The sequence below is a fragment of the Stegodyphus dumicola genome, chromosome 10, assembly GCF_044657685.1.
Source record: "Stegodyphus dumicola isolate Sdum_Otavi_A_Nest chromosome 10, ASM4465768v1".
Lineage (NCBI taxonomy): Eukaryota > Metazoa > Arthropoda > Arachnida > Araneae > Eresidae > Stegodyphus > Stegodyphus dumicola.
In genome coordinates, this window is record NC_140777.1 from 100,477,676 (window position 1) to 100,492,048 (window position 14,373).

Here is a 14,373-nt window from a genome sequence, read left to right on the forward strand (position 1 = left end):
ACAAATTAATGAGAAAAATGTAATTAGTGTACCTGAGTTATTTATTGTATTCCAACACACACACACACATACATATATATATATTATGATAATAACACATATATACATGTAGTCCTTAATTGCTTATCTGTGCATTTGAATGAGAAATTGATGTAATCAGGCCTATATCATTAAATGGAAGAGGGCAAAAAGGAATACAAAATTGTCTGTTCTAGAATAATATGAAGGGGGGAAAAGTAGAATGCAAATTTAGAATTCTAATCTTACATCAAGTATTAATCCATTTAAAATTAATATAATTACAGAACAAACTCCGTAATCCGGAATGATCTATAATCCAGACCTCAAAGCCACAAACTTTCTTTTTTGTATGCTTTACACATGTACATAATGCATTTATACATGCGCGTTTAGCCCCCCCCCAAAAAAAAGCAACTTAAACAACTTACATTGAAAGAAATGTTTAATAAAGCAAACAAATAAATATTAAGCTTTTTTTGGAAAATTTTGATACCCTTTAGATCATAATTTCTTTTCATGCACGTAATGCGTTTAGCACAAAAAACGAAGCAAACAACTTACATTGAAAGAAATGTTTAATAAAGTAAACAAATAAATATTAAGCTTTTTTTTTTGTAAATTTTGATACCCTTTAGATCATAATTGCTCCTTATTTCATAAATTACGGTTTAATATTTTTAATTGTATAATTTCTGCACGCCATCTTACCAGATTTAAATTTACGAACCGGAATCCGGATTAGGGGTTGAATCCGGAAAAACCCCTAATCCATCGGATTACGGACTTTGTACTGTATTATGGAAGTATAGAATTAAACTGAAAATGTAGTAGCAAAACTAAATAAACAAACAAAATTCTCAGTAAACTATTTCACTTCTAAACTAATCATTAAATGGCAATGTCTCACTTAAGGTCTTATATAAAATTTATTGAAGGATCTTACAAGCTTTGGAGAATGAAGCAGTTGATTTATTTTATTTATGAAAATATTAATTTTTCAGATAAGATTGGTCTAAAATTCATGCTTTGAAATATAATAATCATCTTTATATTTTTATTTTCAGATGTGTGCCAATTCGTGGGGTGAAGAGTGGGGAGAAGACGGATTTTTCCGTATTGTAAGAGGTCAAGATGAATGTGACATAGAAATGTTTGTAGTGGGCGCTTGGGCACATACTGAAATGTACCATTTCTGAAAGTCATTCTTATGTGTATATTGTATTTAAGAATGTTTTTAGCTAGATGTTATATTTTTGTATGCATTTGTAAGGTGGGTTTTTGTATCATTGCTGTTCTAACAGTTACACATTTTTTTTTTTTTTTTTTTTTTTTTTTTTAAGTTTAATTTTTTTCGGTTTTAATTTCAAACATTGTACAAAGCATTTACATAAATATCTAGAAATGATATGGTTTGAAAAGCAATTTTCTCCAAGAGAACCGTGTTTTTATTAATCATAAACCTCATAATCAAAGTACTGCAAAGCAAGTATCATATTTTAAATAAGTGAAATAATTTATTAAACCAAATATGAACATAAAGCACTGTAACAAATAACTGTAGATCATTTCTTATATAAAATTACATATCTAATGATTTATTTTTCCATGCTTGGTGAAAACAGAACTTTTTCATTTGTATTAGATAAGCATTAAACTTTAGACTTGGATATTGAATAATGATAAAAATAAACTCTTCACTTATGATAAATTTTATTAAAAATTATAAAAATGTATATTAAATTTAATTTTAAACACTAGAAACACTTGTGTGCAAAACTTAACTATAAACATAAATTTAAGATTTGCAAGTAAAAGTTACATTCAGAATTTTTATTTTCTTACTCTTAATTTTTTTTTTCTTTTAACTGTTAGCTATGGATGCATATATTAAAATATTTATCATTAGATGCAGTTTTTTGCAATATTCATACAGCATCTACCATCATCATAACATCTTGCAGTAAAATCCATCTTATATAACATATTAAGACATGGCCTTATGTAATATTTTTAGAGAAATAATGCAGTGTTAGATTTTTCAAGCATTTCTTTTGAACAACTCCAGTCAACATAAATGTCATGTCTGTCACTGCCATATGACAATTGCTTCAGTTTTATTCATTCACTCATACATATGTGTATTTTTTTTAAAGTGTTGTTCCTTCCATTTGTCTATATGTCAAAACATTCCCCACTTTAAAACTATTCATGATTACTCAAAGTTAGGTTTATGAAGGGCTGTTGTGAATACTCAAAAGTTAATCAAGTATCTTTTAGTGTACGATATATCTGTAATCTAAGCCAAAATAAAAATATTTTCATGAAATTTTTTTCTTTCTAATTTTATATACTGAATGAATTTATTATACTTCTTGGTAATAATTTATTGAAATGCATTTTTTCTGCATTACATGCAGTCAGATTAGAAGATAACAATAGATATTATATAGATTTCAAAATTCCAATCTTTAAATCTATCTATGTAGATAAATTTAAAAACTGGATTACCCGAGATTATGGCAAAGCATACTACAGCTGTTTACATAGGATATGGATGCCTTTTTGAATGGCTTTCTCTGAGAAACTTTTATTCACATGAGAAAAATAAAAAAAATTCTCAAGATACCAGTATGTAAATTTAAAACTGACAAAAATATTCACAACGCAACATGCATAAATGTATTCGTGCAGCATATTGAGTTTGCCAATCAGAATTCAGATTTCCAGTGTCTAAAACAACTATAACAAATATATCTTTTAACATTTTTTTTAGATGAATGGATAACTATTAAAGGAACTAAAAGTAATAAAATGTTTTAAAAAATTAAAGGAAATGATGTAAAAAAAAAATAGCATACATGGTACATCATAAGCCTCACAAGGTTATATTATTAGCATTTCTGTTCATTAGATGTATGCTAGAAATTTTAAGCTTATGAATTAACATGAATAAGTAGTAATTTAAATTTAATAATTCTTTAACTACAAAATGCATTGTTTTTGTATCACACGATTACTGATCAATGATTACAGATAAAATTGGTCAAGTAATAAATACTGGAAAATAGATACTAAATGACAATTACTTTGAGACCTTTCAATGTTAGTAAAATCATATACATAGATATACAGAACAAAGACAAGCTAATTCTGACCACTGACATGCACTGAGGTAGAGTGTTTGCACTGTTTTAACAATTATAGATAGAAGGCCTCCCACCCGTAGCTGAGTTAGACTGCTAAATACTCATAATCTGTCCCTGGATTCAAGCCAAGTAGAATGAGCTGGCGCAAACTTTCATGGGTTCATCCCTCTGTAAAATTAATATAAACCATTTTTTCCCAGAAAGTCTTCCATGAAGGCATACTTTACCCAGATAGCCCTTGTGTGTTTTGCCATATCTAATTGCCTTTATAAGATAATTTGGAAAATGTGTACACAACAATTTTTTTTTTTTTTTTTTTTTTTTTTTTTTTTTTTTAAACAACTAAAATTCTGATAATCCCTTACATTTGCATTACAACTTTCTGATGAAAAAATATTTTAAAAGAAGGACAACATTATAGTATAAACCAAAATTTATTTCATTATGAAATAATTCCATGATGAGGCTGGTTATATGTAGGTGAATAATGAATACAGCTTCAACTTTCTGAGAACACTCTTCAGATAAGCAAGCTCACATTAAAGAAGAAAGTACAAACAAGCATATTTACAAAGTCTCATTGAGGATAAAAATTACATCACATTATATGGATATAATTTTAGAGAGATTACAAAAACCACCTCTCATAGCTAGCATAAGTAATTTGCATAAAAACACAGAAAATACAATTCAAGTTCATAAAAAGTAAATAAAAGCTAAAAATTAATAAATATAAAAAAGTTCTTAAAGTTACATCAGATTTATAAATCTCCAAATTTATGTCAGTGGATGTAAATTACAGCATTAAAATTTATTATTATCTAAGGAGATTACTAATAAAAATTATAGAGTACTTGGATGTAAGATAATTTTTCAATTTACTATTTATTTATTAGTTATCCAGGTTTTATTATAAAATAATAAAGAAAGGAGAAAATTAAATAATAGGAATAACAATAATAAAAAAAGTTTAAAATATTCTAGCTCTTCAATAATGGGGCATGAGCATTAGCAACTAATTTTATTAACTATTCATACTTATAAAACTTTGCAAATGTATCAGTTCCTTTATATTAGCAGTAACAGAAAAATGGACGACCACAGCAAATACTTAATATATATATAAAACTGTAGCTTCAACAACAGCTTTATGGACAATGGTTTGGAAAAAATGTTCCTGGTTCCCCCCTCCTCTCCCTCATACTATAAAGAATCCAAAATACACTGATTACTATAAAACAAACCATGGAGACTTTTCAGACAGACAAAACATACACACACACAAATTCTGTTCATCAGCATAAAAGTTCTAAATATTAAACCAGCATATACAAGTAATACATAATTTTAAAATTCTTCACATCTTAAAATGCATTATTTTAACAATTAGTCATACATGCAATCTTTTGTTTACAAGCTTAAAAATGATATATACTTTTCAAGAAACAAATTATATCAGCATACCTTAAAAAAAAAATCTTTTGAAACATCACAATAAACAAGCATATATGGTTAAAAAAATTCTAGAAGAATATTTGGATGCTTCAATGTTAATGTTTTTATAAGCATTACGTTAATGGCGGTAGATATCTCAATGATACACACATTTTGCAGGCAAGAATCTCTCTCTCTCCAAATTCTATGCAATAATGCAGGATTTCGATTGACTACAAAAAGGGGGGATATTAAAATTTGGTAGGGTTGAATGATGCTTTAAAGTTGAACACAAATGACAAATTCTGAAATACTAGAAAATAACTAATAAATAAGCACCTGATGAAATTAGATTTGTAAATAAAGATGAAAGATATCAAAGCTGCATGTACACATTCGACTAAAATATTTTCTTCAAAGAAAATGGAGTTACATTTAAGATTGTTGAATTGGTACTTTTTTGTTCAGAAACTAGAATTTTTCAGAATTATGTAATGTGGTAAGCTTTTTAGCATACTTTCATATCATCAATGACAAAAAGAGTAAATGATTTTTCAGAGAATAATTCATTATCTTTAAAAATAAAACATTTCATGGAAACTGCAATCATGATATAGCTAAAAAAAAAATATTATTACAGACAACACTTTTTTTACATTTAAAGTATGTATTAATTAGGGCAGTATTTGAAATTTTATGATCATATTGGTTTCAACATATTTCTATAATCTTATTTCAAGAAACACTTTTTCCAGAGGTATAATTCATTTACTCTTTCTGCATTAGACAGATGTTATTTTATTCATTAACATCTTAGTAATGCATTTCATCAACGTAATTAATATTACTACTGTACTAATATCCTATACGGGAGGTGTTGAAAATATGTTCTTTCTGTTCTAATCTCATCTAGTTTCAAAGTCATCTTAATTTTAACCTCTGAAATATCAGCCATAACTAATTAAGTAAAAGACTACATGTACTTCAAGAATTAAAATAAGCACTAAATGAGACATATATGTAAGAAAAATAAATAATATATTGTAGATACATTAGGTTATTTGGAAGCAGGAAAGATGAAAAATGAGCAACGCCTTAGCCGGGAATCGAACCATGCACCTCTGGAATACACGCCCAACATGCAGATCACCACACCATGAAGGTGGGAGAAATACCTTATACACTCAACTTTTAAAGAGTGACTGGGGTTTTTAGTGGACTCAATAGCCAAATTCTGGGTGTGGAGAATCATCATCGAACACCCTTTTAGTTTGGGCGCCACTGTAGAGACATTAGGTTATTTGGAAGCAGGAAAGATTAAAAATGAGCAACGCCTTCGCCAGGAATCAAACCGCACATTCCTGAAATACGCCCCCAGCGTGAGGACCACCACACCACGAAGGCATGCCAAGAGGGCGGGAGAAATTCCTTATAATGTAAAACAGGGTTTCTTAAACTTTTTTCAGTTGCGACCACCCACGATCCCATAATATTTATAGAAATTTTGTGGGACCCCATAAGTATTGCTCAAATCCAACACACACATGAGTGAAACTGTTAATTTTTACACTTTTCTGTTTTAAATAAGTAATATAAATTTTAAATAAGTAACATTCAAAATGACAGTGTCACGTGCAAAGCAAGGAAAATGAGCATTTATATTTTAAAAAGAATGTGTCAAAACGTTTTCGTTTTTTTCTTTGTCTGTATTGTCTTATCTTTATCTATTTTCAGATACATTGTGTAAAAATATTTGAAATTTTAAAATTATTATAAGTTAAAGAAATATCAAAACTGCGAAAATTCTTGGTGACCCCCTGCTGCAGGTCTCGAGACCTCCTCAGTTTAAGAAACGCTGAGGTAAAAGATTAAATTAGTAGCATAAATTAATTTCCCTTCTCTATTCTAAAAATAGTAACCTCTCTCTGCACTGCTTCATTTCAAGATTAATCCATGTCATATGCCTTTTCCATAATTCTGATGATGTAAATGGAACTAAAACTCCAACAGCCAAGAGTAATTTTATAGCAACATTAACTATTCAATCAAAATGTATTGAGAACCAACATAACACACTTGCTTTCTATGCTTCGGCCTAGCTGAACTACAGTCTGTCTGTTTCTTCTATCTTACTGCAAATTTATCTAAAATGTAAACTTTTTCGAATAGGCACATTTAACGTGCCAACTTATTTGTGCCTGCAACATGTTTATTGAAATAAAATTGAATTAAATATAACTTAACTGCTCAAATTTCTTATTCATTGTGAATCGTTGTTTCACCATTCTACGGCATCAAAATTCTAGATTCAACCGCCTGCATTCTACTACAGAATCTTTTACATGTACATACATAAATATATATATATATATATCATGAGGTAGAAGTATCCAGATATCTAAACACTACAGATTATATGATTACAAAATATATACACAAAATAAATCATTCTTACCAAATCAAAAGATGGAAAGCCATAATGTGAATTGTGTTTGGCAAGAATAACAGAAAAAACATATATATACACACGGACCTTAAAAAGGTACTCCAGAAATTAGTACCTCCCAAAGGCAATAATTCTTCTGGACATTGCTTTATTGAATATACATTATCCAAATTTTGTGTTAAAATACAGAATATGTATTTTTTTAATTGTGATCTAATTATTTTTACCAACTTTCTCCCCTAAAATCTCATTAAAAGGTTAAAGAATTTAACTGGCAGTAGTGGTTCAAAGGATACCCATAGACTGCAACTACTACGGATTATCCGTAGTTTCTATGGAAGTTCATGAAAAACTACAAGCTACAAAAAATATGGTAAAACAACGGATTTTACAGAAACAGAGTAGGAGAACCAGTATGAAAAACGGAACCAACTAATTCATCCGATGATTGGCTGAATACTCGTGTCATCATATATCACGTGTTGAGTGTGTTGCTGGTTTTAAAGAATAGCCATTTGTAGATCAGTAATTCCAACCGCTAATGACTTGTCAATAGTTTCCCCGCAGCATCTGTCTACTTTGTCTGTCTCCCAGGTTCTTGCTGCTGCGTGTTTAGCCTGACTTCGGCTCCACTGTTTGGATTACAGCGAGAGCTTAGTGTGCGTCTTGTGAACTGTGATTCAGGTGGAAGTTTTTTTTAATAATGCTACCTCGAACGAAGAAGCCAAAATTATCAAAGCAGAAATTTTAAGACTTATATTCTTCAGAATTTCCATGCATTAAAGCATCCGAAATTTCTGTGAATCACGAACACTGCAGTGTATGCAACAAAGACTTCTAGTTGCACATGGCGGAAAAGATGACTGTAAACAATATTTTTTTTCTCAAAAGCATATAGAACTTGGCACTGTAAAATCTAAAGAAATAACGAATTTCTTAATAAAAGATGACGAAACAGGTAGAAGCAGATTGCTATTTTGTTCGGTTTTTAATTGAACACAATCTACCGCTTTCTGTTTCGGATCATTCCAAAGAGCTTTTCAAAGCAATGTTTCTGGATTCTGACAAAGCAAAAAAATTTAGCTGTGGTCATACCAAAACTGCTGCTATTGTGCAAACGCTTGCAGAAAGTACTGTTGCGGATATTATAAAATGAGTGTACAATACATCGTTTTCTCTAAGTACTGATGGAAGTAAAGAAATTACATATTACAGTAAAGAAAATGGAGTGATAATTATGTCATTGATTTCTGTTTTAGAGTGCACGAATAATACTGGAAAAGGTATTTTTAATTGTATAAATGAAAACTTTAAAAGCTAAGGTTTAGAATGGAAAAATTCCTTATCATTTCCTTCAGATAATGCTAGTAATATGATTGGAAAGTTTAAAGGTGTAGCATCGTTTATCAAAATGCATCAACCAAGTATAATCATCCCAGGTTGTCCATGGCACCTCTTGCATATAGCTGCAAAAAAGGCTACTGAAAAATTAATTGGCTCAGAAATCGAAATGTTGTAAATAGATACATATTTTTATTTGGAGAAAAGTTCAAAATGGAAGCATAGCTTCAAAGTTGCTCAACAAATTTTGGAACAGAATGCAAAATCTCATAAAACTTTGAAATATTGCAGTACGAGATGGCTGTCTCTTTTAGAATCTATAGCAAAGGTTTTGGAACAGTGGGATACTGTGATAAATTTTTTTGGAGATCAACCAGATAACAGTGAGAATGAAGAGAAGAGATTTCAAAACATTAAAAAAAATGTTACAATCACCTATCACCAAATTGTACTTGTTAGTTTTGAAAAATACTTTGTTTACAACAGTAAATATTAATTTGCAACTACAAGTTCCTTATATACATAAACTGAGAAGAGAACTTGTTGAACTTTTAATGAATTTATTTGTTAGATTTGTAAAACCATCAGTAATTTCTAAAGAAAATGAAGATTTTACTCTAACATCTCCTCCATTTCAGAAGTATAGTAAACAAAATCAAAGTGAAAATTTAGTGATTGGTGCGAAAACAAGACTATATTTAAAAAATGCCAAGTTGAATGAAAGTGAAGTGAAATCATTTTTCAATTCTGTATGAGCTTTTTTTGTAACTGCATGTTCATATATAATAGATAAATTTCCACTAAGTGATTCATTTCTAAAACATGCTGAAGTTGCTGACATCAACTTGAGGATTGAAGTTTCATTTTCATCTGTTATTTACTTGATGAATACTTTTCCATCCATTATTGATGAAAAATACCTTAATCAAGTGGAAATTGAATTTTCCATGTATCAAGTAGATGATTTGAAAGAAATTGTAGATTTGCATATTGATATAGCATGGGGAGAAATTGCCAAATTAAAAAATATGAATGGGTGTATTAAATACAAACTATTGCCTATTGTAATGCTTGCTGTCTTAATACCTCATTCAAATGCACCTCACAAAGGAATTTTTTCTATTGTTGGAAAAAAGTCAGACAGAATTTCGACCAAATTTAGGTCCTAAAACTCTTGAAGCAGTTTCGATTAAAAAAATAAGTATGTAGGCAAATGAAGAATTGTGTTATAAAAAAAAAATTCTTAAAATCAGAACTTAAGCTTGCTAAGCATGCTACATATAAATCTTTGCATAATGCTTATATGTATTACTCTTGGTTATATAAATTTTATTTCCCTGTGGAAATCAAATCCAGAATAAAGATATACGATTTATGGATTCTGATTTTTTCTATGATTAGTAGTATTTAAAATACATACTTTTTTCATATAATAGATTTAGTGCTACACATGGTTTGAGGAATTAAATGAAAATTTCTAATTTAATATGCATATAATTTACAAGGCATATTTTAAATTATTCAGTTTTATATGTATATGGGTTTTAAATGTAACAAAATTGATTACAATTAATGATTAATTAAAAATTAATTAATGGTTAATTACAACATGCATTACGCACACATTTTAAAAGTTGTAAAAATGTCGTTCGTGCGCTTACTACTAACAAGTTCTGCTGCAGGTTGGAGTCTATGGATACCAACCATACTGCCAACTTAGAAATATAAAAAATCATGAATTTCTTGTGCCACAAACCATGCTTGAACTTTAAGTGAACTCCTGACTAGGGAAAGGTTTTAATTTATAAAAGTACTTCTAAACTTGATAAAAATAAAATTAATAATGCATGTACAAACTATTGTGTGGATAAACTTAGTAATGTACCACATATGGATATAAAACAAAATTCAATGCAAATATTTACTGACTAAACATTAAATGAATCTTCATTAAAATTCTATATATGTCCACAGTAGATTAAGACAGTTCAGATCAAAGAAAAATTTATGAAGATCACTAGAAAGAGAGACTGAAATTTAAACTATTTAATTTTCATTAATTAATTAAATTTTATTTGTCATTGGAAAACAATTTCCTTACTAATTAAAAAAACAAGAGATGAGACAAAAAAAAACATTCTTGGTTTTTTGTCTCATCTATAGGATACCATTGCCACTATAGCAAATAATATTGAAGGGTGATCCAAGAATGAATACCAGAACTGCTTTTGATTGTTTTGTAGACACTAGTGAAGAAAATAAATTATGTAAATCATTTTACCATTAACATTTTTGAAAATAAATGAATTCAAGAAGCCATTTAAAGCTGCTTGATGCAACGGGGAAAAGGTAATATTTTCCTACCTAACTCAATTGTGTTTTAAAAAGTATTGTAAATATAGGGGAGGGGGGGGAAATCATCTGGCAAAATTTTTTTTTTCCAATTTGGAGAACAGCAATGTTATTTTCATGCATGTGCACTGAAAATACAAATCATCATCAGAAGTGCACAACAGAAAATTATGACAATATTCTATCAAACACAGATATTTAATTCTTAGGATAAGCTCATTAAATGCTTGATTTCACAAATATTGCATCTTACACTTCTATATACTTGAAAATGCACACAATTTTTTGTGATATACACACATGTTTCAACCACCAAAAGAAACTTTCTTCTCACAAGAACAAATTTTATTTTAATCAGGATTTAAAACTTCTGCAAACTTTCTACAGCGAATCACCTAAAAAGATATACAGAAAATTAATAGGTACTCATTTCTAAAGAAAAATTCCAGAAAAGGGGAAAAAACAATAAAAATTAATTTAACTTAAATAAAAAATTGAGATGTTATTACATGAAAACTAAGAGGTTTACATGATGTGCTGCAACATCATTTCAAAAGAATTCCAAAATTACTTTAGAATGCATGATTCAATTTATTGAACTATTTATAATAGGATTCTGTTATAAAATATATTAATATTTAACTAAATATCTTAATTTTCATTCTGTAATTATCTTCTACATTTATACTAAGAAAATCCTGAGTAGGGAAGTAAAGTTATACTAAAGTACATTAAATTATGATGAAAATAAAATTAATAATTAATATACATATTACTACACTGGAAAATTAGTATTGTACCATATAGGATGTGAAACAAAATTAAGCATAAAAAGTAACCTTAATCAAACATTCATTGAATCTTCATAAAAAGTTCTATAAATTAAGGAAATTCAGATCAAATAAAATTTAACAAGAAAAACTATAATAAAATCACTAGAGAATCAGAATGGAATTAAGTATCGTTAATTCAATATATTTCATTTTTAGTTGAGAAATATTTTTCTCTGTAGCTTAAGGGCTAGAAATTAAAAGGCAGGATATTCTAGTGATATGTTCAAAAACTAGAAGAAATGACCTAAAATAAAAAACTATCACATGGCCAATGACCTAAAATAGTTAGGAAAAAAAAAAAAAAAAAAAAAAAAGATTAAATTTGAAAGGAAAATTAAATATCTTATACCTCACTGAATGGTATGTGGAAGATAATAATATTTTATAATACATTTCCTATAAATTGCTGAGTTTTCATATTGAATTTGAAAGATGCTTTGCTGAGTGATAACACATTTCTATTAAATCACTGAATTCTCTAAATAATAGAAATATAATTACCTTATGCTTTTCAGATTGACTTTTAAATCACTAAGTTTGTTAATCAAGAGTTCATTTAATTCACATACAGTTTGAAATAATGGATGCTAAAATGTGAAATTTCTTCAATTAAATGGAATAGAAACACACCAATGTAAAATTTTAAATTAGGTGAAAGCAAGGATAGTGTGGCACAAATTTTAATTTCAATACAAAATCTTTACCATACTATGATTACTTTTTATTTTTTGGGAGAAGGAGGCTTAGGTAAAAATTTTGGTATTTCTTTAGTATTATGGCCTGCATTTTTAAATGGAACGAAGATTATCTGATAAATCAGCAATGGAAACTACCATCAAATGGCTGCCAGCCCTAACCATGTATTTCATATTGGAAAGGTGATTCTTTGAGCATTACTGAGCATATAAACATTGAACATGGTGAACTGGGTGGAAAGTTGTGTGCGTTTGACAATGGAGAAAAGTTAGGAAAAATTGCAGTATATTTTGCAATATTATCACAACAAAGGAAAGAATGCTGTGTAGGCTTATGAAAATATTTGTACTATGTGCGGTGAATGTACCTTATTAAAATTTCGTGCACGGAAATGTTTCACTCACGTTTGTTCTGATAACTTTGACGTTAAAGATAAGTCACACACTTGTCATCCAATCACTGAAAACGTTGATGAAATTCTTGCAAAAGTCCAGCAAGATAAGCACATCAGCAGTGTCAACATTGGTATGGAGATGAGCATTTATCAAAAAATAGTTTATAAATACATCCCACTATTCAATAATTTTTATTCTGAACAGTTAAGTCATTGAAGCCCCTTGGCTTATGCTTGCATTTACAAAAAAATAGTTTGGCAAAAAACAAAGCTGGCTACAAAAAGAAGCTCGATGTCTGGTTTCTACACAAGTTCTGCACAATAAACATGCTAGACCAAATTAACATATGTGATGTACTGCTGAAATGCAATGAACTGGAGCCATTTCTCAAACATGTTGTAACTGGGGGTGAAAAATGGATCACATACCATAATCGCAAGTGTAAAAGATCGTGGATAAAGGATGGAGAGCCGTCACAAGCTGTTGCGAAGCCAGGATTTACATCAAATAAGGTGTTGCGGTGTCTGTGGTGGGACTAGAAGGGAATCATTCACCATGAGATACTTCCAGTTGGGCAGAGGATTAGTTCTCAATTCTACTGTGAACAACTAGAGAGAGATTTTGCCAGGCAACTGAAAGAAAATGGCCCAAATTGTGTAATAGGAAAGATGTTGTCTTCCTTCATGATAGCGCTTGACCACATACTCCTTTGATGACTGTCAAAAATTGTGCGAGCTTGATTGAGAAGTTATAATGACCTACCGTATAGTCCAGACATAGGACCTTCGGACTATCACTTGTTTTGATGTGTGCAGAACTCTTTCAATGGAATTAGGCTGATTTCTAAAGAGGCCTGTGAAAACCACTCAACTCAGTTTTTAACTAGAAACCACAGAAATTCTTCACCGTTCGCATCATGGCTCTACCCGAAAGATATCAGAACATTTTCATTAATAATGAAGCATATTTGATTTCAATAAATTCTATTTTAAGCTTTAAGAAAACCAGTTGAACTTTACTCCAAAAATGCAACGAACTTTTTTCCAGCCTAATACTTTTATTTCCAAATTTTTTAAAATAAGACGCGAAATTTAACAAAAATAGTTTAAATACATAAGTGAAATAGACTCTGAGGGGGGATTCTAACACTATATCTAATTTTTACCTTAAATCTGATTAAGAATATGAGAATATAATATGTCAAGGGGGGGAAACATATAGAAATACACCAGAAACAATATATTTAATTGATATACAAATACCAAAGAAATATAGAGAAATAAATTGCAAGTAAAAATAACACAGCAAAAAAGGTCATTCACATTTTACCTTTTTTCTTTTGCAAATCTTTTAATTCTAAAATATCACTTTTGAGTTTCAGTTTCAGTATTTCTGTACATATTACTTCTCTAAAAAATAAATAAATAAAATAATTACAGATATTCAAATAGAAAAATTTAATAACAATGCTCATGATTCTATTCTCAACATGCTTAGGTATTCAAAAATATAATTATGTCCAAATTTATCTTCACATGCTCAAATACATATTCAACAAAGCGAGACATCTTTGTGTCTGGGTAAGTATGACTTATACAAGTTCAACATATAAATATAATAAACATCCAATGTAAAAAATTAAAATCACAATTTAAACACTATTATTTACTATGGCATCCATATGAACACAACGATTTTTCAACTTGACA

General features: G+C 29.2%; 2 protein-coding genes across 3 annotated transcripts in view; one reads left to right on the plus strand and one right to left on the minus strand.

The window, feature by feature from the left end:
• The window catches only part of LOC118195175 (tubulointerstitial nephritis antigen-like), a 168,002-nt gene extending 165,655 nt beyond the window's left edge, over positions 1 to 2,347 (plus strand). Inside the window, exon 11 of the mRNA XM_035366431.2 lies at positions 1,086 to 2,347. Within this exon, the coding sequence (XP_035222322.1) occupies positions 1,086 to 1,217 (132 nt within the window). The 3' untranslated portion in view covers positions 1,218 to 2,347. The remainder of the gene's footprint in view (positions 1 to 1,085) is intronic.
• Positions 2,348 to 3,582: 1,235 nt separating this feature from the next.
• The window catches only part of ave (sterile alpha motif domain-containing protein aveugle), a 35,694-nt gene continuing 24,903 nt past the window's right edge, over positions 3,583 to 14,373 (minus strand). For both annotated transcript variants that reach the window (XM_035366433.2, XM_035366434.2), the window contains exons 5-6: positions 13,994 to 14,073; positions 3,583 to 11,135 (exon numbers count right to left, since the gene is read on the minus strand). In XM_035366433.2, coding sequence (XP_035222324.1) covers positions 11,122 to 11,135; positions 13,994 to 14,073 — 94 coding nt within the window. In that variant the 3' untranslated portion in view covers positions 3,583 to 11,121. The remainder of the gene's footprint in view (positions 11,136 to 13,993; positions 14,074 to 14,373) is intronic.